The sequence below is a fragment of the Furipterus horrens genome, unplaced genomic scaffold (genome assembly GCF_987537825.1).
Source record: "Furipterus horrens unplaced genomic scaffold, mFurHor1.1.pri manual_scaffold_4, whole genome shotgun sequence".
NCBI classification, from domain to species: domain Eukaryota; kingdom Metazoa; phylum Chordata; class Mammalia; order Chiroptera; family Furipteridae; genus Furipterus; species Furipterus horrens.
The window spans coordinates 22,976,431-23,003,667 of NW_028327174.1; the positions used below are offsets into that span (position 1 = coordinate 22,976,431).

General features: G+C 39.0%; 1 protein-coding gene and 1 pseudogene across 2 annotated transcripts; one reads left to right on the forward strand and one right to left on the reverse strand.

Moving 5' to 3' along the window:
* Positions 1-11,591: 11,591 nt before the first annotated feature.
* Positions 11,592-27,064, reverse strand: CLEC4A (C-type lectin domain family 4 member A). 2 transcript variants are annotated; one of them, XM_090272816.1, is made up of 6 exons: positions 26,808-27,064; positions 23,762-23,878; positions 21,846-21,947; positions 14,030-14,181; positions 12,852-12,967; positions 11,592-11,826 (listed from the first exon to the last, which is right to left on the reverse strand). In XM_090272816.1, the coding sequence occupies exons 1-6, from the start codon at positions 26,887-26,889 to the stop codon at positions 11,685-11,687; spliced, it is 711 nt and encodes a 236-aa protein (XP_090128942.1). In that variant the 5' UTR covers positions 26,890-27,064; the 3' UTR covers positions 11,592-11,684. The 2 variants fall into 2 exon arrangements, with proteins under 2 accessions (XP_090128942.1, XP_090128943.1); XM_090272817.1 differs by lacking the exon at positions 21,846-21,947 and having other exon boundaries at positions 11,595-11,826; positions 26,808-27,062.
* LOC150011316 (serine/threonine-protein phosphatase 4 catalytic subunit pseudogene) lies at positions 14,428-15,331 on the forward strand (annotated as a pseudogene).
* Positions 27,065-27,237: the final 173 nt, after the last annotated feature.

The window sequence follows — 27,237 nt, forward strand, 5'->3', positions numbered from 1 at the left end:
TCTTGTGTCTCTGTCTGTCTGTCTGTCTCTTTCTCTCTCTCTATTTCTCTCTGAAGATGTTACCCAGAGCCTTGGCTTTATTCAAATACATCAGAATACAGAGACAAAGAGCTAGACACTCTGGTGAGACTTCCAATAAAAAGTGTACCTCAAAAGAAGAAGTCGTGGTTTAGACTAAAGTTTCCAGTGATTTCCTAAAATGCCAGGAAAAATAAGAGGAAATTGAGAAACATACCCAAAACAGCTCATGAAAACTTTGACGAGACTGTTTCAATCAATTGTTCAGTTTCTGACATGTAATTTCTCTCTCTGATTCCTATATACTCTGGCATGCAAAATAGAAAATTTTACATACCCTAAAAGAAATGTACTGTAGGCCTTAATTAATTTAAGTGTTCCCTATTCAGCCTTTACATTGGATTTTATGTAAGGCTTAATCCACATGTTGAACAGTGTCCTAGAAGTGAACAAAAGTCTGATTGACTAGATATGGCTTAGATAGTATATTAATATAGAAAATTACTTAAAGATCCATGGACATTGTTCGGGAATATGATTGCAAAATGGAAGGTTATCAAATTTATCTACAAAAGTATTTAAACATTCTTAATGCATGAAGACCAGTATTAAGTAGAGGTTAGTAATATCTTATAATCTCCTGATTAGGTAAAGGAAAATTTCAAGTGGTATAACATCAGAGGGAGGCTTTATAAATTTATTGTCTTTACTCAAGGGCTTGAGGATTCATCTTAGTATATAGTCTCTAGAATGTAGACCTTGCTGTTAACATCAAAATACCTCCACATTCTCAAGTGAGAATCTTGAATACAAGGAAATAAATAAATATTGAACTCAACAAAGCTTTTTAAAATAGTTAGCTGTAGCTAATCATGAAATAGACATTGAGGACAGAATTAAAAATCCAACAGATTATCCCCAGGGGTGTTTTGAAATGCAACATGTCATATCTAATGGGAGAAGGAGAAGTGGTTATGAAATATCACCACCTGGTCTCAGTTCTCCTCATAAATGAAGAAACACAACCCATGGATTGTGTCACTTATTGATCCAGGAAAAGAAAACATTTTCTTTAGCTATAAACAGGAAAAATTTAAATACCTCTTTGCTTTCTTGCTGATGTCCAACATAGGCTCTTTTAATCACATAATCATTATGATCATTGGCAACCCTGTGCTCCATTCTCTTTGCTTTTTGCCATTCCTTTGTTTTATATACATTTCTAGATTGCTATTGGCAAATATTTTAATGGTAGTAGCAAGTCAGAAAGGAGCAAAACACCAAAATAAAATGTCAAATAAAATGAAACAAAAATTGATAGGGAGAATGGCAAATTGGAGCAAAAGCCAAATTGTGGACAGTTTCAGGTCAGATATGCAAGAAAAATTTAGGATATTTTTTAAAAAATATATTTTATTGATTATACTATTACAGTTGTCCCAATTTCCCTTCCCTCTGCTCCCCTCCACCCAGTGGCCCCCCTCTCTCAAGTTGTCCCCCCTTTTTAGTCCATGTCCATTGGTTGTGCATATAATTCTTCTCAACCTCTTCCTGTCTATTCCATTCCCTCCTACTATGCTTCTTAATTCCTGTACCATCTCCTTCCCTTCCCCCCTCCCACTTCCCCACTGACCTCCGCCCATATGTTCCCCATACCTATAATTCTTTTCCTACTCTCATTGCCTATTTAGTTTGCCTCTGTTTCGATTCCGTAGCTTCTGTTGTTGGTTGTTGTGATACAGCTTTCATTTTAATGTTCATAGTTTTGATCCTTTCTCCTAAATAAGTCCCTTTAACATCTCATGTAACAGTGGTTTGGATCTGATGAACTCCTTCAGTTTTACTTTGTCCTGGAAGCACTTTCTCTGCCCTTCTATTCTGAATGACAGCTTCACTGGATAGAGTAATCATGGTTGTAGGTTTTTGCTTTTCATTACTTTGAATATTTCTTGCCATCCCTTCTTGCCTGCAAAGTCTCCCTTGAGAAGTCAGCTGATAGTCTAATTGGGACCCCTTTGTACATGATTCTTTTCTTCTCCCTTGCTGCTTTTAAAATTCTCTCTTTATCTTTAATTTTTTGACAATTTGATTATAATGTGTCTTGGAGTGGTTCTCCCTGGGTCCAGTTTTTCTGGAACTCTCTGTGCCTCCTGGACCTATGAGTCTATTTCCTTCCCCAAGTTCAGGAAGTTCTGCTTTATTATTTTTTCACATAATTTTTTAATTTCTAGTTCTTCTTCTTTGCCCTCTGGCAATCCTATAATCCATATGTTCGACCTCTTATAGCTGTCCCAGAGGTTTCTGATCCTCTCCTCACTTTCCTTACTTTCTGTTTCCTCTTTCTGCACTGGTTGACTGTTCCTTCCCTGTGTTCCGGTTTATTGATTTGATCTCTGGATTTTATTTTCTCACCACTTGTCTCGTATGTGTTTTCATTCATTTCAGTTTGAGTGGCTTTCTATTCTTCCTAGTCTTGTTCCATATCTTTTGTTAATTCTGTAAGACAGCTAATAACTATAGCTCTGAATTGAGCCTCTGAAAGATTTCTTATTTGTTCATCTCTCACATTCTTCATCTGCTGCCTGGTGAGCTGCGTCACAGGATTTCTATAGTTGTCTGCCTCATTTTGACAGATTTGTGTTTTGCTTTGCTTTCTGGGTAGGCTGTAGGGGGCGGAGCCCCATGTACTCGTCACTGCCCCATGACCTGCGGCAATCCACAACGTTTTTCGCCGTGCTGTGGCACTTTGAGCTTAGGCGGGAGTCCAAGATGGATTCCTGCCGTTATTCTCTGCTGGGAGACCCAGATCCATCCTCCCGCCCTCTGGGCCTCACCATTTGAGGCAATTGGGGGGCTGCCTTTCCCAGCGTTGGGGTTGCGAGCTGCCTGGGCTTGACTACAGCAGGGATTGCTCCCCCTGCCACTGTCCCCGATGCTACCGCAAACAGTGCCACCTGATTTTGCCCCTTCTACCTCTCTGATGAGCACCGCTGGTTTATAACTTTGTACGTTGGGCTTCCATGTGTGATAAGTCAGTTTTTACTCTTTTTGCTATTTTTGCCATTTTTGCTTTTTACTCCAGTGACAGGTTATTTTTTGCTCACTTATCCCAGCAACCTTGAGGCCCCCTTTGCTAGCTCACCCTGGCTGTTATGTCAACCCCAGGTGCGCCAAGTGTTTATCAGCTGAAGCCCCTTCTAAATTAGAAAGTGTGTGTGTGTGTGTAGTTTCTCCCGCCTGTCGTATGTGGCAGCTCCAAGGACATGAGTGTAGTTTTTTGCCTTTAAAAACCTTTTAGTCTGTAAGGCGGGGTGGCTTTCCCATCTTCTGCTTCTGAAAGTGGGAAGAACCATCCCTGGCCAGGTAAATAAATGCCACAAATTTACTTCTAAATTGCCTCGTGTCCTCTTTACTCACAAATGCTCCATAACACGTGTAGTTTTATTTTCTGGAATTTCTAGTTATCTTTTGTTTGAGGTAGTTGTATTCCTTTCTAGTTGTAGAGGGAGACCGAGCATGTCAGTCTAAGCCTCCATCTTGGCTGGAAGTCTCCAAAATTTAGGATATTTGAGTTTGACCAGGGACTCATGCAAAAACTAGCATTGGCTGAATACAAAAACCACATACTATTGACAGAGTCAAAATGAATACAAAATGAGATGCAAAACAGGTTGTTCCCCAATCCACATGTGGTGGATAAAAACTTGGGAAGGATATCTTGAGAGTGAGGAGTCCCAACCCCACACCAGGCCCCCAAGCCCAGGGTACCAAGGCCAAGAATATAAGTCTCCATACCTTTTGGTTGCAAAATCCAGTGGGGATTGAGTTGCTGGAAGAAACTTCCAGGGCCCCAAGCAATTCCCCTTAAATAACCCACACACAGACTTACTCAGATTCATTCCATCTGCACTCTAGCACCAGGGTAGCAGCTTGAAAGGCACCAGTGGAATACAGGGAGGAAATGAAGTGTCTGGCATAAAGGCAGAAGCTGAGCAACAGCTTTGTCCCAGACAAAAGACGTGCAGAGGCCATTGTCCATTTTTGAGCCCTCCCCACACAGAGCCATACACCAGCAAGTAGGTGCCATATCTGAGACTCCATCAACCTGGCTAACACTGTTTGCCCAGCCCTGGGTATCTCCTGAGACTCTGTCTCACCCAATTCACAGGCCCACCCAAACTGTTAACCATGAGTTTTCCATATGAATGCCCAGTCTTGGCTCATACTTCACAACTTCCTAAATTCTATCAAACAAGTAAAACCAGCCTCAGTAAGCCCCCAGGCCCCATACCTTTTGCTAAGTGGGCCCAGGCCCTGCACTAGCAGCAATGAGCCTAGTTTCACAGCTTGGCTTTTCCTGGGAATCTCCAAGACCAGCACAAGTAGCAGCCATCTCAGATTGCTTTATAGCTCATGCAGGGTGACCCTGGGCAGAACATAGGTGGGGGTTGACCTTGGCCTGCACCACCTGGGAAACCCCAGAGCCTGCACAGATGTAGTAGACACCTATAGACCACATTGGATCATCACCACCTTGTCCCTGAACAGCTGATCCTCCACAGAGGGTGGAGGTTGGTGGTCAGTGGTCACAGCCAGTCCTTGCAGCTGACTGGCCTGGGTAAATCCCTCCCATTTACCTGCCAACAGCAATCAATGCTCAACTACAAGGAGAGGGTGTACTCAGCCCACACAAAGGGCCTACCTTGAGTACCAAGCTTGGGTGATAGGGTAAGCTGTGTCACTGGACCCTACAGAACACATTCTATATTAGGCCACACTACCAAGACAGGGAGGCATTGCAGCTCTACCTAACATATAGAAACAAACACAGTGAGGCTGCCCAAATGAGGAGACAAAGAAACATGGCCCAAATGAAAGAACAGAACAAAACTCCAGAAAAAGAACTAAACAAAACAGAGATAAGCAAGCTGTCAGGTGCAGAGTCCAAAACACTGATTATAAAAATGCTCAAGGAACTTAGTGAGGACTCAACAGCATAAAAAAGATCCAGTCAGAAATGAAGGATACACTAATTGAAATAACAATTTTCAGGGAAAGAACAGGAGAGTAAATGAAGCAGAGAATCAAATAAAAAATTTGGAACAAAAGGAAACAAAAAACAACCAATCACAAGAACGAGAAGAAAAAAGAATCAATAAAAACAAGGATAGTATAAGCGGCCTCTGGGACAACATGGAGAGGCCCAACATTCACATCATAGGTGTGCCAGGATAACAGAAAGAGCAAGAAATTGGAAATCTATTTGGAAAAATAATGAAATAAAACTTTCCTAATTTGATGCAGGAAATAGACATGCAAGTCCAGGAAGCACAGAGAGTCCCAAACAAGATCAATACAAAGGCCCACTCCAAGACACATCATCATTAAAATGCCAAAGGTTAAAGATAAAGAGAGAATCTCAAAAGCAGCAAAAGAAAAGTTAGTTACCTACAGGGGAGCTCCTATAAGACTGTCAGCTTATTTCTCAAAAGAAACTTTGTAGGCTAGAAGGGATTGGAAAGAAATATCCAAAGTCATGAAAAGCAGGGACCTACTGCCAAATTGCTCTACCCAGCAAAAATATTATTTAGAATCAAAGAGCAGATAAAGAGCTTCCCAGAAAAGAAAAAAATTAAAGAAATCCATCATCACCAAACCATTATTATATGAAATATTAAAGGGACTTATTTAAGAAAGAGGTCAAAACTATGATCAATAAAATGACAGTAAATACCTATCTATCAATTATTGAATCTAAAAAAACAGATAAGCAAACAAGAAGAACAGAGAGAGAATCATGGATATGGAGAATGTTTCGATGGTTGCCAGATGGGAGAGTATGTAGGGGAACAGGTGAAGAGGTAAGGGAATTAAGAAATACAAACAGGTAGTTACAGAATAGCCATGGGGATATAAAATAGATGATAGGAAATGGAGTAGCCAAATAAATATATACATAACCCAAGGACATGAACAATGGTGTGGGGATTGCCTGAGGTAGTGAAAGGTGCTGGGTGGAGGGGGGTAAAAGGAGAAAAATTGGGACAATTGTAATAGCATAATCAATAAAATACAATTCAAAGCAAAAACAATAGAGTACACATTCTTCTCAAATGTAACATTTACCAAGATAGGCCACATTCTGGGCCATAAAAATAACCCTAAATTTCAGCCCATGGTGGTATTAAACTAGAAATAAATAACAGAAAGATAGCTGTAAAATCCCAGAGTTCTTTGAGATTAAATAACATAAGGGTCAAAGAAGAAATCTTAAGCAAAATTTTAAAATATCTGACAAACAATTGTATCCAAAATACTTTTAAAACTCAACAATAAGAAAACTAACAACCTAGTTAAAACGTGAGCAAAATATCTGAACAGACACCTTACCAAGGAAGATATATAATGGCAAGAAAACATGTCAATAGATATTCAATTTTTTTCATCATGAAATTGCAAATTGAAACGAGATACCACACTAAATCCCTATTAGAATGGCTAAAACAAATAAACAAACAAACCCAAAACTGACAATATGAAATGCTGGTGAAGATATAGAGAAATGATGTCTTATTCATGTTGGTGAGAATGAAAACTAATATAGCCACTCTGAAAAATAGTTTGACAGTTTCTTACAAAGCTAAACATAGACTTACTGCACAATCCAGCAATTGTGCTTCAAGATGTTTACCCAAATGAGCTAAAAACACAAACACAAAAATTTGCACATAAATTCTTATATCAGCTTTATTCATAATTTCAAAAAAACTGGAAAATACCAAGATGTCCTATAATAGGTAAATTGATAAACTATAATACATTCGTACACTGAGATATCTCCTGCAATAAAAAGAAATGAGCTATCAGGCCACAAAATGACATGGAAGGACCCGAAATGCATATTGCTAAGTGAAATAAACCAGTCTGAAAAGGCTAAAAACAGTATGATTCTATATACATTGCAATCTGGAGAAGGCAACAATTTAGAAACTGTCAAAGGTCAGTGGTTGCCTGGGGGTCCTGGGGAAAGGGGAAAGGAATGAATAGGTGGGACACAGGAGGTTTTTAAAGCAGTAAAACTATTCTTTTTGATCATGCAATGGTAGATACATCCCATCCTATGTATAATCTGAAGAAATAAAAAATGTCTACAAAACACATTTTAAAATGTTTATAGCAGATTTATTCATAATAGCTAAAACCTAGGAAGAACTCAAAGGTTACTAAAGGAGAATGAATAATAAATTGTGATCTATCTGTACAATAGAATACAAGTCAACAATAAAATTGAATGTATTGCTGAAAAATACAAAAACTTGGGTGAATGTCACAAACATGTTGAGCAAAGGAAGGTAGAAACAAAAGTGCATGCTTTATTATTCCATTTATATGAAATTTTAGAGCTGGCAAACACATACATGTATCTGATGGAAATCAGATCACTGTTTTCCTAGGGTAGGGGCACAAGGAAATGTATGACAATAATGTAAATGTTCTTTATATTGACTGATGTGCTGGTTACATGTTTATATACACTTATCTAAATCATTAAGTTGTACTCTGAAAGTGTTAGCTTTTTACTCTGTGTAAATTAAATGTCACTGAGGTTCAGTCAGTAAAAATAATATACTTTCTTATATCGGTCAAAATTCAATCAGACATAAGTAATTAAAAAATTTATTAGCTTTCATTATTAAAAATTCAGAGTAGAATGTGTTTCCAGAATAGTTCATTCAGTTGCCCAATAACAGCCTTAAGGAACAAGCTTTTCCCCATTGATCTATTCTGGTATCCACAGTGTTCTTGTCATCCTAAGGCTAGTTCCCATCTTGATCATAGCATGACTATCAGTAGTAAGGAGAATTACATAGTTCTCTATTCATATTCTTTGGGAGAAGGAAATTAGCTCCATAATTTCTCTGAGAAAAAGGAGTAGTTCATCAGAATAATTTGCCATTTGTGTCTATGGCTAAACCAACCACTAGGTGGCTATTTTGATCACCTTGGATTAATCAGTATTCACCCAGGGATCTAAATAAGAAGTTAGTATCCCAACGCACCTGAGATGCTTGAGGAAAGTGACTCTAAACAACACTGAAGTTTTGCATGTAAGGAAAAGGGATAAACAGGCCAACAAATATGTGCCAAAGTCCCAATTATAAAACCCCACTTGCAACAATTTTAACTAATGCAGAGCATTTCATTTTATGGACAGAATATGATTAATCAAATCCTTATACTGAATATTGTGTTCAACTGTTGTCACATTATTTCTTACATCTTGGAGTGATTAAATTGATCTTTGATGAAGTGTGCACCATTGATGATTTTCCTATTAGCAAAGAACTACTAATTCATGTTTTGATATTAAGATCGTCTAATGAAAATTAACATTATACATGCCTTGAAGAGTTGTCAGGTGCTAGGAGATTCTAACCTTTAAAGAAATCATCCAGGTTAATGATTTCAATCCCAATGGGCAACAGTATTTTCTCCAGTACTGGACATTCTACTGAGTTTCTGCTTCCTCTTCTATTTACTAAGTGACAATTTGACCAAAAGAGCTTAAAGCATTAATAGGTTTATGTATTTATTTATGCATTTTTCTAGAATAGTGATCAAAACAATTTTTTAAATATTTTTATTTATTTTTAGAAAGGGGGAAGGGAGAGAGAAAGAGAGGGAGAGAAACATCAATGTGTGGTTGCCTCTCATGCACCCACAACCCATGCATGTGCCCCTCACTGGGAATCAAATCAGCAGCCCTTTGGTTCACAGTCCAGTGTTCAATCCACTGAGCCACACCAGCCAGGGCTCAAAACAATTTTTGGTTGCACATCCTTAATAGAAAAATATTATTACATGCACACTTAATATTGAACATATACTTAAGAACCACAAACCTGTGGTGTAATACAGCATAATATAACAAGCCCACTAAAAATAATAGGGATTAAATAATATAAAAACTGAACAATTTAATATTGCATTTTATTTATTGATAGTACAATTAATCTACTCTCATTATTAAATTGTTACTAATCCTTTTGGAAACAGCAGTTTGACTAAGTATATTTATTTATTTTGCAGAATCTTGGTTCAAAATGGCAATATAATTTAAAGGTGTCTCAGTTATATATTGCTGAATGACAAATTACCCCACAATTTAGTGGCTATAAATTATTGTGTTATTTTTCACAATTCTATCCATTGATTAGGACTCAGCTAGATAGTTCTTCACTTAAATGTCATTAACACAAATCTTACATGAAAACTATTATGCACAATCTTGATTTAATAGTGTTCTAAAAAAAAATAGGCTCTGAACCACATTCATACAATGTAAGGTGGAGGGAGAAGAGAAGTTCCAGCACTGAGAAATATTATCATTCTCCATTTCACTCCAGTTTAACTACACTTTCTGTTCTGACACTCAAAGGCATTATGTAAAGCTGTTCTTTTTGCCCTCCGTACATTCTGTTCCCATATTGTTGAAATAATAATGGGAAAAGCTTATTGTAAATAAAGTTTCCCCAGGATCTTCCCAAAATTGTGATGTGAGTTGCTTTCTGGGGAGTAAACTGGTAAATTCTACATATAATGTATAAAATCAGACCTGTATAAAGATAACTCAACTTTAGATATAGTCAAGAAATGAGTGGTAAATATAATCACTCAGTTAAGTCAGGGTATAATGAGATAGTCATGGCAAAAATCAGCCTTATCATGATCAGTTACAATTACTATACTAAAGCAATGAATATAGGCTTTATTATAAATATCATATAATTGTGGAAAGAAAATTATGTGTATGAACTGTAGTAAAAGTTAGAATATAAATATGCCAGGGACCATTCTGAGTGGCAACTCATACATAGAAACCATAATACATAAAGGAAAAATGTATCAGAATACCTGATAAATATAAATCTATGTCAACTCACCAGTATTAATGTAAAAGAAAAGACCAAAGTGAGAAGCAACAAGCATTTATTTAAGATCCAAAAGCTATTCTGGAAGCACTGAATTCAGACAGAAACTTAGTGTTCAAAGTAGGAGTTGATGCCAAGGGGTATTTGAGACAGGTAAGGGGAGCAATTATAAAAATAGAAAGAAGGGATTTCTATAGGTGCAGATAAACTACATAATAATACCAGTAAAAAGAATATATATCATTTTTGGTCAGGTAGTCATAATATCTGCTTTTTTTGTTATCTTTGTCAACAGTTTGGGATAGATGTTGCTTTAGGTCCAGCCCAAAAGTAATTTTGCCAAGTTTTAAGATCCCAAAGGTTTGGGATGGCAGCTCTGACTCTAAAGTGGCTCCACTTATATTATCTTTATGCCAGTAACAACATCTTATCCTATAATTCTAAATATCCAATGCTCAATCTCTGAATATCCTATGCCTGTACTCTGATATTAACACATTGTGTTCAGATGGCAAGAATTCTCGTCATTTGATTGCGTAATCTTAAATAAGGTTATTTAGACATTCAGGAGTCATTTTTCATTTGCTTTTTTTTTATTAATTAAGGATAGTAGTAGCTTAATTGTTAATTTTGTGAAGTCATTTCATTAATATTAGCCATATAACCATATTTAAATCTTAAAAATCTGCTGGAACAGACGATTAAAAGGCATTTAAATAGCCCAGTATGCAACGTGTTAAATGACAGTCCAAAACCAAACAGAGAATGTTATGAAGCACAAGTAAGTTCCTACTGGACCAAAGCTAGAACTTATCTTCCATTGATGTACATTATATTCCAACTAATATATACTTTGAGTCAGAGAAGGAAAACTCTGACTCCAAAAAACCTCCGCTGCCTTGCGGCATACCTCTTCAGGGGAAAGGCTAAGGGAGTAAACCCCGACAGAAAATCCGGAGCCGGAGTCCCTAAGGCGGTTTGACGTTGTAGTCAACACCGGCAACTCCTGCGGCGCACCTGAACCCAAGCTGTATCGACTCCGTCTTTCCCTTGGACCCTTCAGCTGCGAAGAGAGGGGGGGTCTGCTGCATGGGCAACAGCAGACCCTCCATATCACCCTGCCCAGGCTCTGTAGCTTCAGCTTCACTGGAGAGAACACTCCAGCGTCATCGCAAGATGTCGATTCAACACGGGAGGAGACAGATACCGTGTCACTCCCGAGTCGGACTGCACAACCATTCTCGGCGGTGCAGATAGACTCTTAAGAAGCTACACCATCGTCTCTCGAGACGGACGGCTGCCGACGATATACTTTGAATAAAAATAATAAAGCTGTCTGAGAGAAATGGAAATGTAATGGTTGGTATTATTTCACTTTTGACAACCCATAAAGAGATAAATCCAGATAGATGGAGGTGCCACATCATATATTACATCTAACCCCTTAGCAATTAGACAAAAATTGGGAGAGGATACTCATGCTCTTTCCGTTTGTCTGCAAAGAGACTTCCCAGTATACTGTCTGCCCATGGAAAATGTTCAGTAGATGTTGACTGTATGAAGGAATATGTGAATGAATGTGTACTCTGATTTTATATAAGTTGACTAGGTGACAACCTACTGGAAAATTCTCTGGAGATCACTTAGACAAGCTTACACATGAATTTTAAAAAGCAAATTATCTCTTTAATGATGGATGCCAATTCAACCACATGGTCGTGGACAGTGTCCCACTCATAAAAGGATCTTCATCATCTTGCAAATTGACATGTGATGGTCATGACAAAGGACATCATTCCAGCCCCATGAGCTTTGTAGAGCATTTAATATAACACAACGCTCTTTGGGATCATTGGGTTCATTTCGATGCCAGAATCTGAAAGAGGAAAGAAGTGGCTGAGGATGTGTCTTCAAATAGTGAGAAGAGTTAGAGACAGTGAGGGAGGGGGAGCTGGGGTTTAATTGTGTGGAATGCAAGGCAGATATGCCCAATCATTTTTCTCTCACCCTATTATGCGAGTTTTTCTCCACCTGTGTCTGTGACATTTCCCTTTAAAACTGTTTCTACATCACCAAGTATCATGTCATCTTATTGCATTAAGCATTTTCCAGCAGATAACCCTGAGGTTCCCATCTATTTGCCCATGCCCTGTTTCAGCGGACTGTCAGTCCACAGGCTCCCTTAAAAAAGGAAAAGGTTTACCCTGGTCACAAGTCTCAGTATAGTTTTGTTTTGTTTCTATGTACTGCTTTTGGAATCTAAACAAGTGTTCAATAATTAAAAATCTATGAATCTGCTACTATGCCTGTTATCTTGGTCAAGTAATTTAATTTCCTTCAATTACATATCTAAAAAATAAAGAATAGAGTAATATACCTATATATTTCACACACAGTGTAAGAATAAAAAATGGTAATGTACTAAAATGTACTAAATTACTTTAGAGTTTTAAAAGACCTACATAAATATGGGATATTATAAAACTATCAGAATTTAGTTCATTTGCTTTATGAGATAATAAATATTAAACCACTGGTCATGATTTTAATTGACATGACTATGTGTTTGTTTAGAGATATAAACGTGTGGTTAAGAGCACAGACTTTGGTGTCAAGTAGACTTGGCTTTAAAAACCATTGTCACCGCTCCCAGGTAACATACACTGAGTTATCTAAACTCTCTACACTCAGTTTCCTCAGCTCTACAGTGAGAAAAATAATAATGTGTGCTTCATAGAGTTCTTGTGATGATTAAATGAGATAATAAGTAAAACTATTTCACTTAGTGTCCAAGAGTTAAAAGAAGGGTGAGCTATTTTATTTTAATACTTGATAGTTTGGACATCCTAACATGCCTGATAATCCAGGACTCAGGATTCCTTTATCGAATTATATACTCACGTGGCAGTTTTATTGTATGATGTCTGATCAACCCATTGCCAGTCTCTTTTACCCTCTGGGTCTAACAGACCCATATAATAAGCATTCTGTTCATCTAGTTTCCGAATGATAAAATCCTGAAGAAAAAAAAGAGGAGTTATAGCTTAAGAGTGTTCAGGTTGAATTGAGTTTCTTGTGGCCATGGGGAGAAAAGAAGAAAAGGAGAGGATCCAGGAAGAGCCACATGGAGGGCCTGCCCAGGAGTCTGGGCCTTCTCTGGCTGTGCAGTACAGGATCATTGACATCACTTGTGAGCCTGATGTCTGTCTTAATCTATTCAACCTGCTGTAACAAAATACCACAGACAGGGTAGCTTATAAACAATAGAAATATATTTCTCACAGTTTTGGAGCCTAGAATTCCAATCAGGGTACTAACATGGTTGGTAAATCTCTCTTCCTAATTCATGGCTGGCACCTCTGGCTGTGTCCTCACATGGTGGAAAGTGAGGTAGTTGTTTGGGGGTCTCTTTCATAAGAACAGTAATCCAATTTATGAGGACTCCACCCTAATGATCTAAGCACCTCCCAAAGGCCCCAATTCCTAATACCATCACTTTTGGGAATTAGAATTTCAACATACAAATTTGGAGAGGACACACATATTCAGAACATAGCAATGTTCAATACAGATGAAATCTATTTCTGTTCATGGTCATAATGAATTCTCATCTCAGACTCACCCCCCCCCCCCCCGTTTTCTTCATTGAGAGAGGGTATTCTTCAAAGTTATGCATGAGTAAGCTTTTGCAGATTAAATCATTTTCCTTTCATAACATCAGAGATTCTTTTTATTTCCCTATTGGCCTGAATGCTATTTCTCTGTTAGTTAAAAATTTATAAGACATGTATATGTTTAAGTAATAAACTAATATTTCAGGCTGAAATATTTTCATCCTTCCACTCAAACCCCACATATTATATTTTACATGTCTCCATTTATTTGGGGGGAGTTTAGTTTTATGGAAGCATGAAGAAGGTGTGGAATGCAATGGCTTAAGAAGAATTTCCTGTCTATTTAATTGAATGTCTTTTGCCACAGCATCAGTATCCCCAAAACAATGAAATCCTCCTCCTTAGCCAAGAGAGGTGCACAAAATCCAGGGAGGATTTTTGAGTCCGTTATCTGTTAGAACGTACCTGCTCCTCCTTGGTGTTGATCACCAGCAGGTGAGCCTTCATTCCTAAGCAGTTCTTTTCACTCTCGGCCCAATTTTTACTTTCAGTGGAAATAAAGTAGCAGTTCAACCCAAATGAATTCCAACTCTTTGGGCAGCAGCTCCAGGCTTTATCTGTATCAATAGAAGACCATGTAGGTGTAATATAAGAAAAGTAATTGGCAAAGTGTGTATTAAAATTAAGAACAAAGGGGAAAGTGGTGGTGGCGGCGGCCCAAACCAAAGGAGAGGAGGAAGGCAGGGAGCCAAGAGTCTGAGCCAAAGTTGCAGCAGCAGAGACACCTGTGTGGTGTGGCCCCACCCTGGCCCTGCCCCACTCGGGATTGGGGGTGGGAAGGAGAGGAAGTGCACAGCAGAAATCATGACCTGGACCAGCGGATGGAGCAGCTGCACAACCACGAACTCATCGAGAAGAGCGAATTCAAGGTCCTGTGTGCTAAAGCCTGAGAAATCTTGGTAGAGGAAAACAACGTGCAGAGGGTGGACTTGCCAGTCACAGTATGCAGCGACGTTCCGGGACAATTCTATGATCTCAGGGAGCTGTTCAGAGTGGGTGGCAACGTCCCTGAGAACAACTACCTCTTCACGAGGGACTTCATGGATCGTGGTTTCTACAGCGTTGAAACATTCATCCTGCTGCTTGCACTTAACGTTTGCTATCCTGACTGAATTGCACTGATCCGGAGCAACCACAAGAGCCGTCAAATCGCCCAGGTCTAAGGTTTTTCTGTGAAGTGCCTGCATAAATATGGCCTGGTGACTGTGTGGCGCTACTGCACTGAGATCTTGGACCACCTCAGCCTGTCAGCCATCATCCACGGCAAGATCTATATGCATGGGGGCCTCAACCCTTCACCCAGACCCTTGCAGATCCGGATGATCGACTGAAAGCAAGAGGTGCCTGACAATGTGCCTCTGGGTGACCTGCTCTAGTCTGCCCCTGAAGACACAACAGGCTGGGGATATGAGCCCAAGTGGAGCTGGCTACCTATTTGGCAGTGACATAGTGGCCCAGTTCAATGCAGCCAATGACATTGACATGATCTGCAGTGCCCACCACCCGGTGAAGGAAGGTTACAAGCGGTACTCCAATGCAGCTGTGCTTACTGTGTGGTGGAAACCCACTACTGTTACCATTTGGGGGATGTGGCAGCCATTTGGAGCTGAATGAGCATCTCCAGAAAGATTTTATCATCTTTGAGGCCACTCAGCAAGACAGATGAGTAACCCCTCTAAGAAGCCAATGGCTGACTACTTCCTGTGACCCCTTCCACCTGTCCCGCACTCCACCACTGTCAGTCCCTCTGGCCCTCAGACCACTGCGATGCTACCTTCTTCACCAGATGGAGGCTGAGCATGGGGGATTGCTCCTGGCTCTGCTCTTCCTGCAAAGAGGGCAATTAGATAGTGAAAGCTTTCTCCATGCTCCTCCTCTCCTTTCTCTGCACCTGAACCATGAAGTTTTCAATAATTTTTGTTTTTCTTTTTTTGCTTGTTTTAGATAAAAAATTTTTATAAAAAATAATACTAATAGAAAAAATAATCAAAATAAAATAAAATTAAGGATCAAGGGGAACTGCATGGAACCCAAAATCAGCTGTGTGACTCTGGAAGGGGGGGTCACACCCATCACCTTCCCTGAAGCCTGAACAACACCTCCCATCACAAGTGATCCACTAGCTCCATCCTCCCCATTCCACCAGAGGCTCATTTAGTGACTGAGCTTGGCAGGCAGCTGTTGGGTGGAGGCAGATGCAGGCAGAGCCTGGGATGCCTTGGGATGTTTGGTGGCTGCTCTTGGGCCCAGTGCTGGTGAAAGCCAGCCATGGAGCAAGGTCTAGCAGAGGCAGACACAAACCTTGGATCACTTGTAGCTTCAAGCAGGTTTCCTAGGGCCAGGCACAGAAAGCATTTGACATTGGCCTGTGCCATATTCCCTCCCAAAGGGCCCAGAACCAACATGCCAAGTGACCAGCATCAGACAACATCGGAGCAGGATCCAACAAACTTCACAAACAGCATATCCAAAGGGAGATTGCAGCAGGCACTAAACCCCACTGAGGAGAATCTGTTCTTTTTTATTTTTAATTTTTTGCTTTTTTCATTTCTGTCTTTATTTTCTTCTTTTGCATTTTTTCTTCCCTTTTCCCCCTTTTCTTCTTCTTCTTTATTTATTTTTCTTTTCTTAGTTTCCTTTTTTATTCATTTTTCCTTTTATTTGCTTCTATATTTAATTTTACATTATTTTTATTTTGTTTTTCATTTTTATTATATTTGTTTCTTTGTTTTTGGTCAGCACTTGCACTGCAGCTCACACCATGGTTGGCGTTGAGCCTCATAGTCAGAGAGCCAGAGGGTTCATCCCATGTACAAGTGGGCCAATAGCAATCAACCTGAATTACAACTGGAAAGTCCACAAAACCCAAACAAGAGATGTTCCAAGAGCAGCCAGCTCAGGATATCAAGGAGATCATACCACTGGGTCCCACAGGACACCTACTACTTAAGGTCACCACACAAAGACTAGGAGTCATAAGATCTATCTGATACATAAATACAAAAAAAAACATCCAAAATGGGGAGACCAAGAAACAGGTCCAAAATGAAAGAACTGGAATAATCTCTAGAAAAAGAGCTAAGTGAAATAGAGGCAAGTGATCTATCAGATACAGAGTTAAAAGTAATGGGGATAAGGATGCTCAAGAAACTTCGTGAGAACTACAACAACATGAAAAATGACATAAAACCATGAGAAAGAACCAGTGGAAATGAAAAATACCATATCTGACATCAAGAATACACTGGAAGAAATAAAAAGTGGGTTGGATGAAGCAGAGGATCAAATCAGCTATTTGGAAGACAAGATAGAAAAAACACCCTATCAAACCTGCAAAAAAGAGAAAAGAATGAAAGAGAATGATGATAATTTAAGAGAAAATTGGGACGACAATAAGCATAACAACCTCCACAACACAGGGGTATGAGAAGAAGAGAGAAAGGAAGGGGTCCAAAACCTATTTGAAGAAATAACGACTGAAAACTTCCACAACCTAGTGAAGAAAAAAGACACACAAGTCTAGAAAGCACAGAGAGTCCCAAAGACGATAAACCAAAGAGGTCCACACCAAGACACGTCATAATTAAAATGGCAAAGATTAAAGACAAAAAGGAATCTTAAAAAAACAGCAAGAAAAAAATACAGATAATTACCTAAAAGGGAGCTCCAGAAAATTCTCAGCTGATCTGTCAACAGAAATATTTCAGGCCAGAGGGATTGACATGACATATTCAAAGTGATGAAAAGAAAGGGCCCACAATGAAGATTACTTTACCCAGCAAGGCTATCATTTAAAACTGAAGAAGAAATAAAGCACTTCTCAGAGAAAAAAAGCTAAAGGACTTTGTTATCACCAAACCAGAATTACAAGAAATGTTAAAGGGGCTGCAAGAAAAAGGAGGAGGAGGAGGAGGAGGAGGAGGAGAAAAAGAAAGAGAATTAAAAGAATAAAGTAGCAATAAATATGTACCTATCAATGATCACTTTAAATGTAATCGTAAATGGCTTAAATGCTACAATCAAAAGATACAGTGTAGCTGAATGGATAAGAAAGCAAGACCCATATATATGCTGTCTAAAAGAGACCCACTTCAGAATGAAAGACATACACAGATGAAAAGTAAATGAAGAAAGATATTTCATGCAAATGGAAATGAAAAAATACTTATACTTGACAAAATAGACTTTAAAACAAAGGCTATAGTAATATGCAAAAAAGAACACTACATAATAATAAAAGGAGTAACCCAACAAGAAGCTATTACTCTGGTAAACATTTATACACCCAACATAGGAGCACCTAAATAAGTAAAGCAAACTTGATGGACATAAAGGGAGAGACTGACAGTGACACAGTCATAGTAGGGGATTTTAACATCCCAGTCACATAATGGATAGATTTTCCAGACAGAAAATCAACCAGGAAACTGGTCTTAAATGACACACTAGATCAGATTAATTTAATTGATATATTCAGAGCATTCAAAGCAGCAGAGTATATATTCTTTTCAATCACACATGGAACATTCTCTAGAATGAACCACATTTTAGGACAAAAAAAAAAAAGTCTCAATGAATTTAAGGAGATCGAAACCATTTCAAGCATCATGAAACTCGAAATCAAACACAGAAAAAAAAAACTGAAATAGACACAAAGTCATGGAGGCTAAATAACACCTTACTGAACAATAAATGATGTAACAATGAAATCAAGGAAGAAATAAAAAGTAACCTTGAAATAAGTGAAAATAAGAACACAACAACCCAAAGTCTATGGGACACAGTGAAAGCAGTCCTAAGAGGGAAATTCATAGCATTATTGACCTACCTCAGGAGACAAGAAAAACCTCAAATAAACAATCTAACTTTACACTTAAAGGAACTGGAAAAAAAAACAACAAAGCTAAAGTGAGTAGAAGGAAGGAAATAATAAATACCAGAGCTGAAATAAATGAAATAGAGTCTAAAATATATATATAATAAGAGATCAATGAAATCAAGAGCTGTTTTTTTGAAAAGATAAATAAGATTGACAAACCTTTAGCAAGACTCATCAAGGAAAAAGAAAATAGAGAGAAAGCCCCAATAAATAGAATCAGAAATGAAAGTGGAGAGGTAACAGCTGAAAATAAAAAAAATACAAAGGATTGTAAAAATATATGAACAACCATATGCCAACAAATTGGGCAATTTGGAATAAATGCTTATTGATTTTAGAGAGAGGAGAAGGAAGGGAGAGAGAGAAGGACAGAAACAACGATGCAAGAGAAAAACCTCTCATGTGTGACCCGACTGGGACCGAACTTGCAACCTAGGCATGTGCTCTACTGGGAATCAAACCTAGAACATTTTGGTTTACAAGACCATACTATAATCAACTGAGCCATACTGGCCAAGACAAAAGAGTAAGTTTTAACTGATATGGGAGAAAAAGAGAGAGAAAGTGCACACGATGTTCAGAAAGAAATGAAAACTGAAGAAATCAAAAAACAATGTAATCTTTTTCACAATTAAGATAATTTCCTCAGACTTCTGTCCAAAATGGAAGCCTAGACAGACACACCACATCTCCCTCAACAACTAAGAAGGAATACAACTACCTCAAAACTAGAGACAACTAGAAGTTCCAGAAAAAATTGAGCTGCATGGAAGTCCAACAAAGATATAAAGAGGAAATACTCATCCAGACAGGTAGGAGGGGTGGAGCCGGGCAGAGAGAATGTGGTGTGGTGGTGGCAGCAGCAGCGGTGGTGGCAGCGGTGACAGGCCAGTGGAAAGTGCAGTCACATGTTTTAAAAACTAGGGAGGGACACCTGGGGAGCACTCCCAGCACCACTCCAGACTGCACAGCTCATGGTTCCAGAGCCAGGGAAAATCAAGCCTCATTGTTTCTGACTGTCCAAACCAGTGGGGGTTGGGGTGGAGGAAAAAACTGCTGGTCTCTCAGCTGAGTCCACTTGTTTAAAGGGCCCCCATGGTCCTAGAACATCCGCAGACCTACCCACTCTGGGAACAACAGCCAGGGCAACAGATAGAGGGGAGCCAGTCCCATACAGAAGTGGGAGAAGTGCCTGGAAAAGGGGCAAGTGCTGAGCAAGCAGCATTGTTCCCTGACCACTCTCCTACACACAGCGCCACAGCATGATGAAACAGGTCGCCCTGTCCTGACTGATACCTATGGCCCCGCCCCTTACAATGTAACAGGTGTGACAGCTCTACCTAAGACACAGAGGCAAACACAGGAGCCTGTCAAGATGAGCAGACAGAGAGGTATGGCCCAAAAGAGGGAACGAACCAAGGTCCTAGTGGGAGAAATAAGTGACAAGGAGATAGCCAACCTAACAGATGAGGAGACAGCCAACCTAACAGATGTAGAGTTCAAAAGGTGTTCACAGGCTTGACAGATATGCTCAAGTGCGGCAAATGCATAAGGGAAGAAGTGAAGGCTATGCTAAATGAAATGAAGGAAAATCCACACAAAACCAATGGTGAAGGGCCTGAAACTGGGGTTCAAATCAATGATTTGGAACATAAGAAAGAAAAAAACAGTCAACCAGTACAGAATGAGGAAACAAGAATTGAAAAAAATGAGGAAAGGCTTAGGAACCTCTGGGACAACTTTAAATGTGCCAACATCTGAATCACAGGGTGCCAGAAGGAGAAAAGGAACAGCAAGAAATTGAAAGCTTATGTGAAAAAATAATGAAGGAAATCTCCCCAAATTTGGAAAAGGAAATAGACATATAAGTCCAGGAAGGACAGAGAGCCCCAAAGAAGCTAGACCCAAAGAGGACCACACCAAGACACATCATTAAAGTGCCAAAGGTGAAAGAAAAAGAGAGAATTTTAAAAGCAGCAAGAGAAAAGCAGAGAGTTACTTACAAAGGGTTGCCTATAAGACTTTCAGGTGATTTCTCAAAAGAAACTTTGCAGGCAAGAAGGGATTGCCAACAAGTATTCCAAGTGATGAAAAGCAAGGACCTACAACCAGGATTACTCTATCCAGCAAAGCTATCATTTGGAATGGCCATTATTATATGAAATGTCCAAGGGACTTACTTAAGAAAAAGATCAAAACTATGAACATTAAAGTGACAACAAACTCACAACTGTCAACAACTGAATCTAAAAAACAAAAACAAAATCCAACTAAGCAAACCAGATGGGAACAGAATCATAGGTATGGGGATCATTTGAAGGGTTATCAGCTGGGAAGGGCAAGGGGGAGAAACAGGGAAGTGGTGCAGGGATTAAGAAGCACAATTGGTTGGTACAAAATAGACAGGAGAAAGTTAAGAATAAATAGGAAAGGGTGAAGCCAAAGAACTATATGCACAACCCATGGACATGAACTAAGTGGGGTGGGATAGCTGGAGGGAAGCGGGGTACTGGGCAGAGGGGAGCAAAGGGAAAAGAATGGGACTACTGTAACAACACAATCCATATAATATACTTACTTTTTAAAAAGATAATTTCCTCATATAAGTAAAATCATGTGATATTTGTCTTTCTCTGTCTGACTTATTTCACTTAACATAATACCCTCTAGGTCCATCTATGCTGCCGCAAAAGGTAAGATTTCATTCTTTTTATGGCAAAGTAGTATTTTATTGTGTATATGTACCGCAGCTTTTTTATCCACTTGTCTATTGATGGTCACTTGGATTACAACATAAAGAACAAAATAAGCATGCCAACAAAACAGAAACTGATCTACAGATACAGAAAAGAGGTTGATGGTTGAAAGAGGGGAGGGGCTTGGGAGGTTAGGTGAAAAGGGTGAAGAGATTAAAAAGTACAAATGGGTAGTTACAAAATAGTTACAGAGATATAAATTATAGCATAAGGAATAGAGTCAATAATATTGTAATAACTATGTATGGGGCCAGACGGGTACTAGAAATATCAGGGGACCACTCTGTAAAGTATTGATACATGATTGTCTAATCACTATGCTGTACATCTTAAACTAATACAGAACAATATTAAATGGAAACTATACTTGAAAATTTAAAAAATTTAAAGACTGTTTTTTGCATAGATATATTAAAGATATTCATATAAGACTTTTAGATCCTATATGGTTGTACAACTAAAGCTTGAAATGATCGTGAGACTCAACCTGTTAGTAAAATCTACTTGTGAATATTTTCATAAATATTGATTGGGGATCCTTACACAGTGTAGTCAACAACTAAATTAGAGAAACATTAATTTTTACCTTCCATGATTAAATTTTCTTTCATACATTCCAATGTCGTATGGTTAAGTTCATTTATAATCTTTCTTTCTTTAAGAAGCAGAGAATATTTTTGAAAGAAAACTGAAAAAGAGAATAAGAACATTCATTTTCCTGGTAGTGTTATGATTTTGCTTTTTATTGTTACTCTCTTGTATTTTTCATAGAAACAAAACTTACAAGTGCTCAATTACTTGAGTAAAAAGATCCTGACTGTGGGAAAGATTTTCCATCAACCCATATTCAATGTAATCCCAATTCTACTGATTTTGAAATCAGAGATTTCTCCAGGTAGAGCTGCAAGGTCAGTAGTTGAAAGAGGACATGACAGTTCTATTATTAGGAGTCAAAGGGGTCAAAGGGACTTATCCATATTCTCCTTCAATGCTAAATGTATGATCCATACAAAGAAAGGCTAGACCTTTGAGGAGGAGGAATAGAGAAAAAATGGCTTCTGCTTCCACCATTCTAGGAAAACCACTTTTGTAATGGTCATCATTAATATTCTAGGGCTACTTCTTGGTTTTCTTCCTCTTCTACTTCCTGCAATAGTTGACCCCAGTTGTCTCCCCACTTAACTCTTGGTTTCAGCCAGGACCACTGAGCCCAGTCCAGGCTGCCAAATCACAAAAATCATGGGTTAAATAAATAGCTGTTGTTTTCATCCACTAAGTTTTGGATGGGCTTATTAAGCAGCAAAAGATAATTGATACAATAACCTTCAGGGTGAAAATTCACCCTCTTGAGAATTGTACACAACAGTTTTCACTTTCTGAGCCCCACTTCTTTCTCCCACCTACAATTTCATTTTTCACAGTTCACTTAACACCAAATGTTCCAGTCTTTTATTCTTAGTTTTCCCCCACATATTTCCATGTTCTCTAACATCTCTATGTCACCTCCTTCAGGAAGTCTATCTCAGCCTCCTGTGCTTCTTATCTATACAACACTACCATACAATATTGTAACCCCTGGTTCACGTGACCAGTTACTACCATTCTCTGGACTTCTTGAACCAAATGGCTATGGCTTGGACTATGCCTGACACAGTGCCTGACATAAAGTAGCTGGCTATCATTGCTTATTGAATGACCAAATGAATGAATAAAACATCTACCCAAATATCTACTATTTTTATTCCTTTTAACAATTTGATAAATTCTTTATTAATCCTTACCTGAGGATATGTTTATTAATTTTTTTTGAGAGATAGAAACATTAATGTGAGAAAGAAACATTAATTGGTTGCCTCCCATACATGCCCCAACCAGGGATCAAACCCACAACCTAGGTATGTGCCCTGACTGGAAATCAAACCTGTGACCTTTTGGTGCATAGGATGACACTCCAACAGCTGAGCCACCCAGCCAGAGCTTTGATAAGTTCTTAAAACCAAAGACATGCAGCTATCTACCTACTTGCCAAATTGCCTTTTATATCTCACATCTTGGACAGGACAGAAATAATTAAGGTGAAATTTCCATGGGAAACTCTAGTATATTTCTCCTCATTTCCTTGTTCATCTGTCATCCCAAAATACGTATTGGTGCACTCAAAAAGTCCTGGACTTATAAACACCAAGAAAATCTAAATTTGTCCTCACAACAGTCTAGTGTAAAAATGGTGCTTTATAGATTTCACTTTACAACACAAACACATGGACGCACATACACTCTTCAAGGTCTATAGAAAGAATTTCATTGTTTTTGTAAAAAAAAAAAAGGAACTAAATTCAAATAAAAAAACATTTCCAGTGGATTCCCACTAACTATATCACCCCCCAGAGAAGACTTTTCTCCTAAACCTTTGGATAAACTCATTGTTAAATATCAGAATTTATTGAATACCCTCTCTTTGTGTAAGGTGGACATTTCTTATAGTTTGATTAGGATACTTACTGATAAAAGCAATAAAAAATGAGGTTGCCAATAACAGCAGAAATATCAGCATTGAGGGGACAAGTACCTTGGGAAAACCAAGGTTACTTTTGCGAGAGCTGGTCTTCTCTTTGGGAGCTAAAGGAGAAATTAAATTATTTTTTCTTTTTAAATCATATTTTATTGATTATGGTACTACAGTTGTCCCAATTTTTCTCTCTTCCCCGCCTCTACCCAGCACCCCCCACTCCCTCAACCAATCCCCACACCATTGTTCATGCCCATGGGTCATGCATATAAGTTCTTTGGTTACTCCATTTCCTATACTGTACTTTACATCCCCATGGCTATTCTGTAACTACCTATTTGTTCTTAATCCTCTCACCTCTTCACCCATTCCCCCACACCCCCTCCCATCCAGCAACCATTAACATCCTCTCTGTATCCTTGATTATGTCTCTGTTCTTCTTGTTTGCTTACTTTGTGTTTTAGATTTAGTTGATAGATATGTATTTTTGCCACTTATTGTTCATAGTTTTGACCTTTTTTTTCTTAAGTAAGTCCCTTTAACATTTTATATAATAATGGTTTGGTGATTATGAACTCCTTTAGTTTGTTCTTGTCTGGGAAGTTCTTTATCTGCTTTTTGATTCTAAATAATAGCTTTGCTGGGTAACAGTCTTGGCTGTAGGTCCCTGCTTTTAATGACTTTGAATATTTCTTGCCAATCTCTTCTAGCCTACAAAGTTTCTTTTAAGAAATCAGCTGATAGTCTTATAGGAACTCCCCTGTAGGTAGCTAACCTTTCTTTCACTACTTTTAAGATTCTCTCTATCTTTAACCTTTGGCATTTTAACGATGATATGTCTTAGAGCTGGCCTTTTGCATCAGTCTTGCTTGGGATTCTCTGTGCTTCCTGGACTCGCATGTCTATTTCCTTCACCAAATTAGGGAAGTTTTATTTCATCATTTTTTCAAACAGATTTCCAATTTCTTAATCTTTCTTTTCTTTTTCTGGCATCCTTATGATACAAATGTTGGACCTCTTGAAGTTGTCCCACAGGCTGCTTATGCTATCCTCATTTCTTTGGATTCTTTTTTGTTGTTGTTGTTGTTGATCTGATTGGTTGTTTTTTGCTTTCTTATATTCCAAATCAGTGATTTGATTCTCTGCTTCATCCACTCTACTGTTGTTTCCCTGTAAATTGTTCTTTATTTCAATTAGTGTACCTTTGTTTCTGACTGGATCTTTTTTATGCTATTGAGTCCTCACTAAGTTCCTTGAGCATTTTTTATAATCAGTGTTTTGAACTCTGCAGCTGACAGCTTGCTTATCTCTGTTTTGTTTAGTTCTTTTTCTGGAGTTTTGTTCTGTTCTTTCATTTGGGCCATGTTTCTTTGTCTCCTCATTTGGGCAGCCTCACTGTGTTTGTTTCTATATGTTAGGTAGAGCTGCAATGCCTTCCTGTCTTGGTAGTGTGGCCTAATGTAGAATGTGTCCTGTAGGGTCCAGTGACACAGCTTACCCTATCACCCAAGCTTGGTACTCAAGGTAGGCCCTTTGTGTGGGCTGAGTACACCCTCCCCTTGTAGTTGAGACTTGATTGCTGTTGGCAGGCCAATGGGAGGGATTTACACAGGCCAGTCAGCTGCAAGGACTGGCTGTGACCACTGACCACCAACCTCTGCCCTCCCTGGAGGATCAGCTGTATAGGGCAGAGTGGTGGTGCTCTAATGTGGTCTGTAGCTCTCCACTGTGTGTACAAGCTCTGGAATTTCCTGGATGGTGCAGGCCAAGGTCAGCCCTCACCTGTGTTCTGCCTGGGGCCACCCTGCATGAGCTATAAAGCAATCTGAGATGGCTGCTACTTGTGCTGGGTTTGGAGATTCCCATGCAATGCCAAGCTGTGAAACTAGGTTGGCAGCTTCTAGTACAAGCCCTGGGGCCACTTAGCTGTTGTTTGTTTGATAGGATTTAGAAATTTGTGTAGCATAAGCCAGAACCAGCCACTCGTATGGAAAAATCACAGTTAACAGCTTGAGTTATCCTGTAAGTTAGGTGGGATGAAATCTCAAGGGATCTCCAGGGTGGGGCAAACAGCATTAAATTGATGGAGTCCCAGATATGGCACCAATCTGCCAGCTCTCTGGCTCCATGGGGGAGGGCTCAGAAGAGCAACAATGGCCTCTGCTTGCCTCACTGTCTAGAGAAATCTGTCCGCCAGCTCCCACCTTGATGCCAGAAAGTTCAGTTCCTTCCTGTATGCCACTGGTGCCTTTCAAGCTGCTACTCTGGTGGTGGAGCTTAGAGGGAATGTATCTGTGTAAGACCGTGTATGGGTTCTTTAAGGGGAACTGCTTAGGACTCCAGAAATTTCTTCCATTGACTCAATCTCCACAGATTTTTGCACCTAGGAGTGGGGACTTCTCTTCCAGGCACTGGATCCCTGGGCTGGGAAGCCTGGTGTGAGGCTGGGACTCCTCCATCCCAAGATATCCCTCCTGAACTTTTATCCTCCGCACATGGATGTGGACCTGTCCATTCAGTGTCTCTGCCCCTCCTACCATATTTTCCAGTCTTTTATCTTCAGTAATCTTTTGTTCCATTTTAGTTCAGTATTAACAAATCCAGCCATAAAACTCTCCACCCTTAGAAAATAAAAAAAAGAAAAAAAAACTCTCCACCCAAACTCTTCTCCTCTAACTGGTCAAGCAACAAGGTTCAATAGTTCATCAATCTGCAGGAGCCATGGATAATTTAGTGGCTTTAATACTCCTGACTGCAGTCTCACTGATCCTCAGAAGACACAGGAGGACAACTTTCTCCCATAATTAGCACTCTCCTTAGTTCAGTACTGCAGTGGATTTCTCACATCTCAGTATTGTTATAGTACAACAGTACAATCCCTAATACTTATCTTCTGGCAACTTAATCTTCTGGAATCCTGGATTTCCATATTCTGGCCAGTCAGAAAACCAGCATCTAATATCACCCGTACTGTTTATAGTATTCTCTCTTCATCCTTCATCTCCTCATTAATTCTGACCACAAGAAAAAGTTTCTTACCTGCAGGAGGCTCTGATTTGGTGCCTAAGGACTTGGATTCATTTTTGAACCTCACTTCAGCATAAGTGATCTCTGAAGCCATATTGAGAAGAGACTTCTGCTATTCTAAGAAAAAATCCTTTTCATATCTTCTTTAAAACATCCTAAAATGAAAACCAAGCATGATGGAACCTTGTAATACTACTTCCTATTATGCAACTGGATGAGAACTGAGGTCCCGGTTATGCAAGTATACCTGAGAGGAATCTTATGAGAACTAAAAACCTCAAGAGAGAGGCCCATGCTCCAGGTGCAGCACAGTGAAAATCATAGCCTTTAAATATATGCTAGCAAAGATAACACAAGTAGGAACTCAAAGGGTAGAGGACAGAAATAGAAAGGAATAGAAAAGAGAAACTAAACAGAGAACTCTTTCCTGAGAACTGTATTA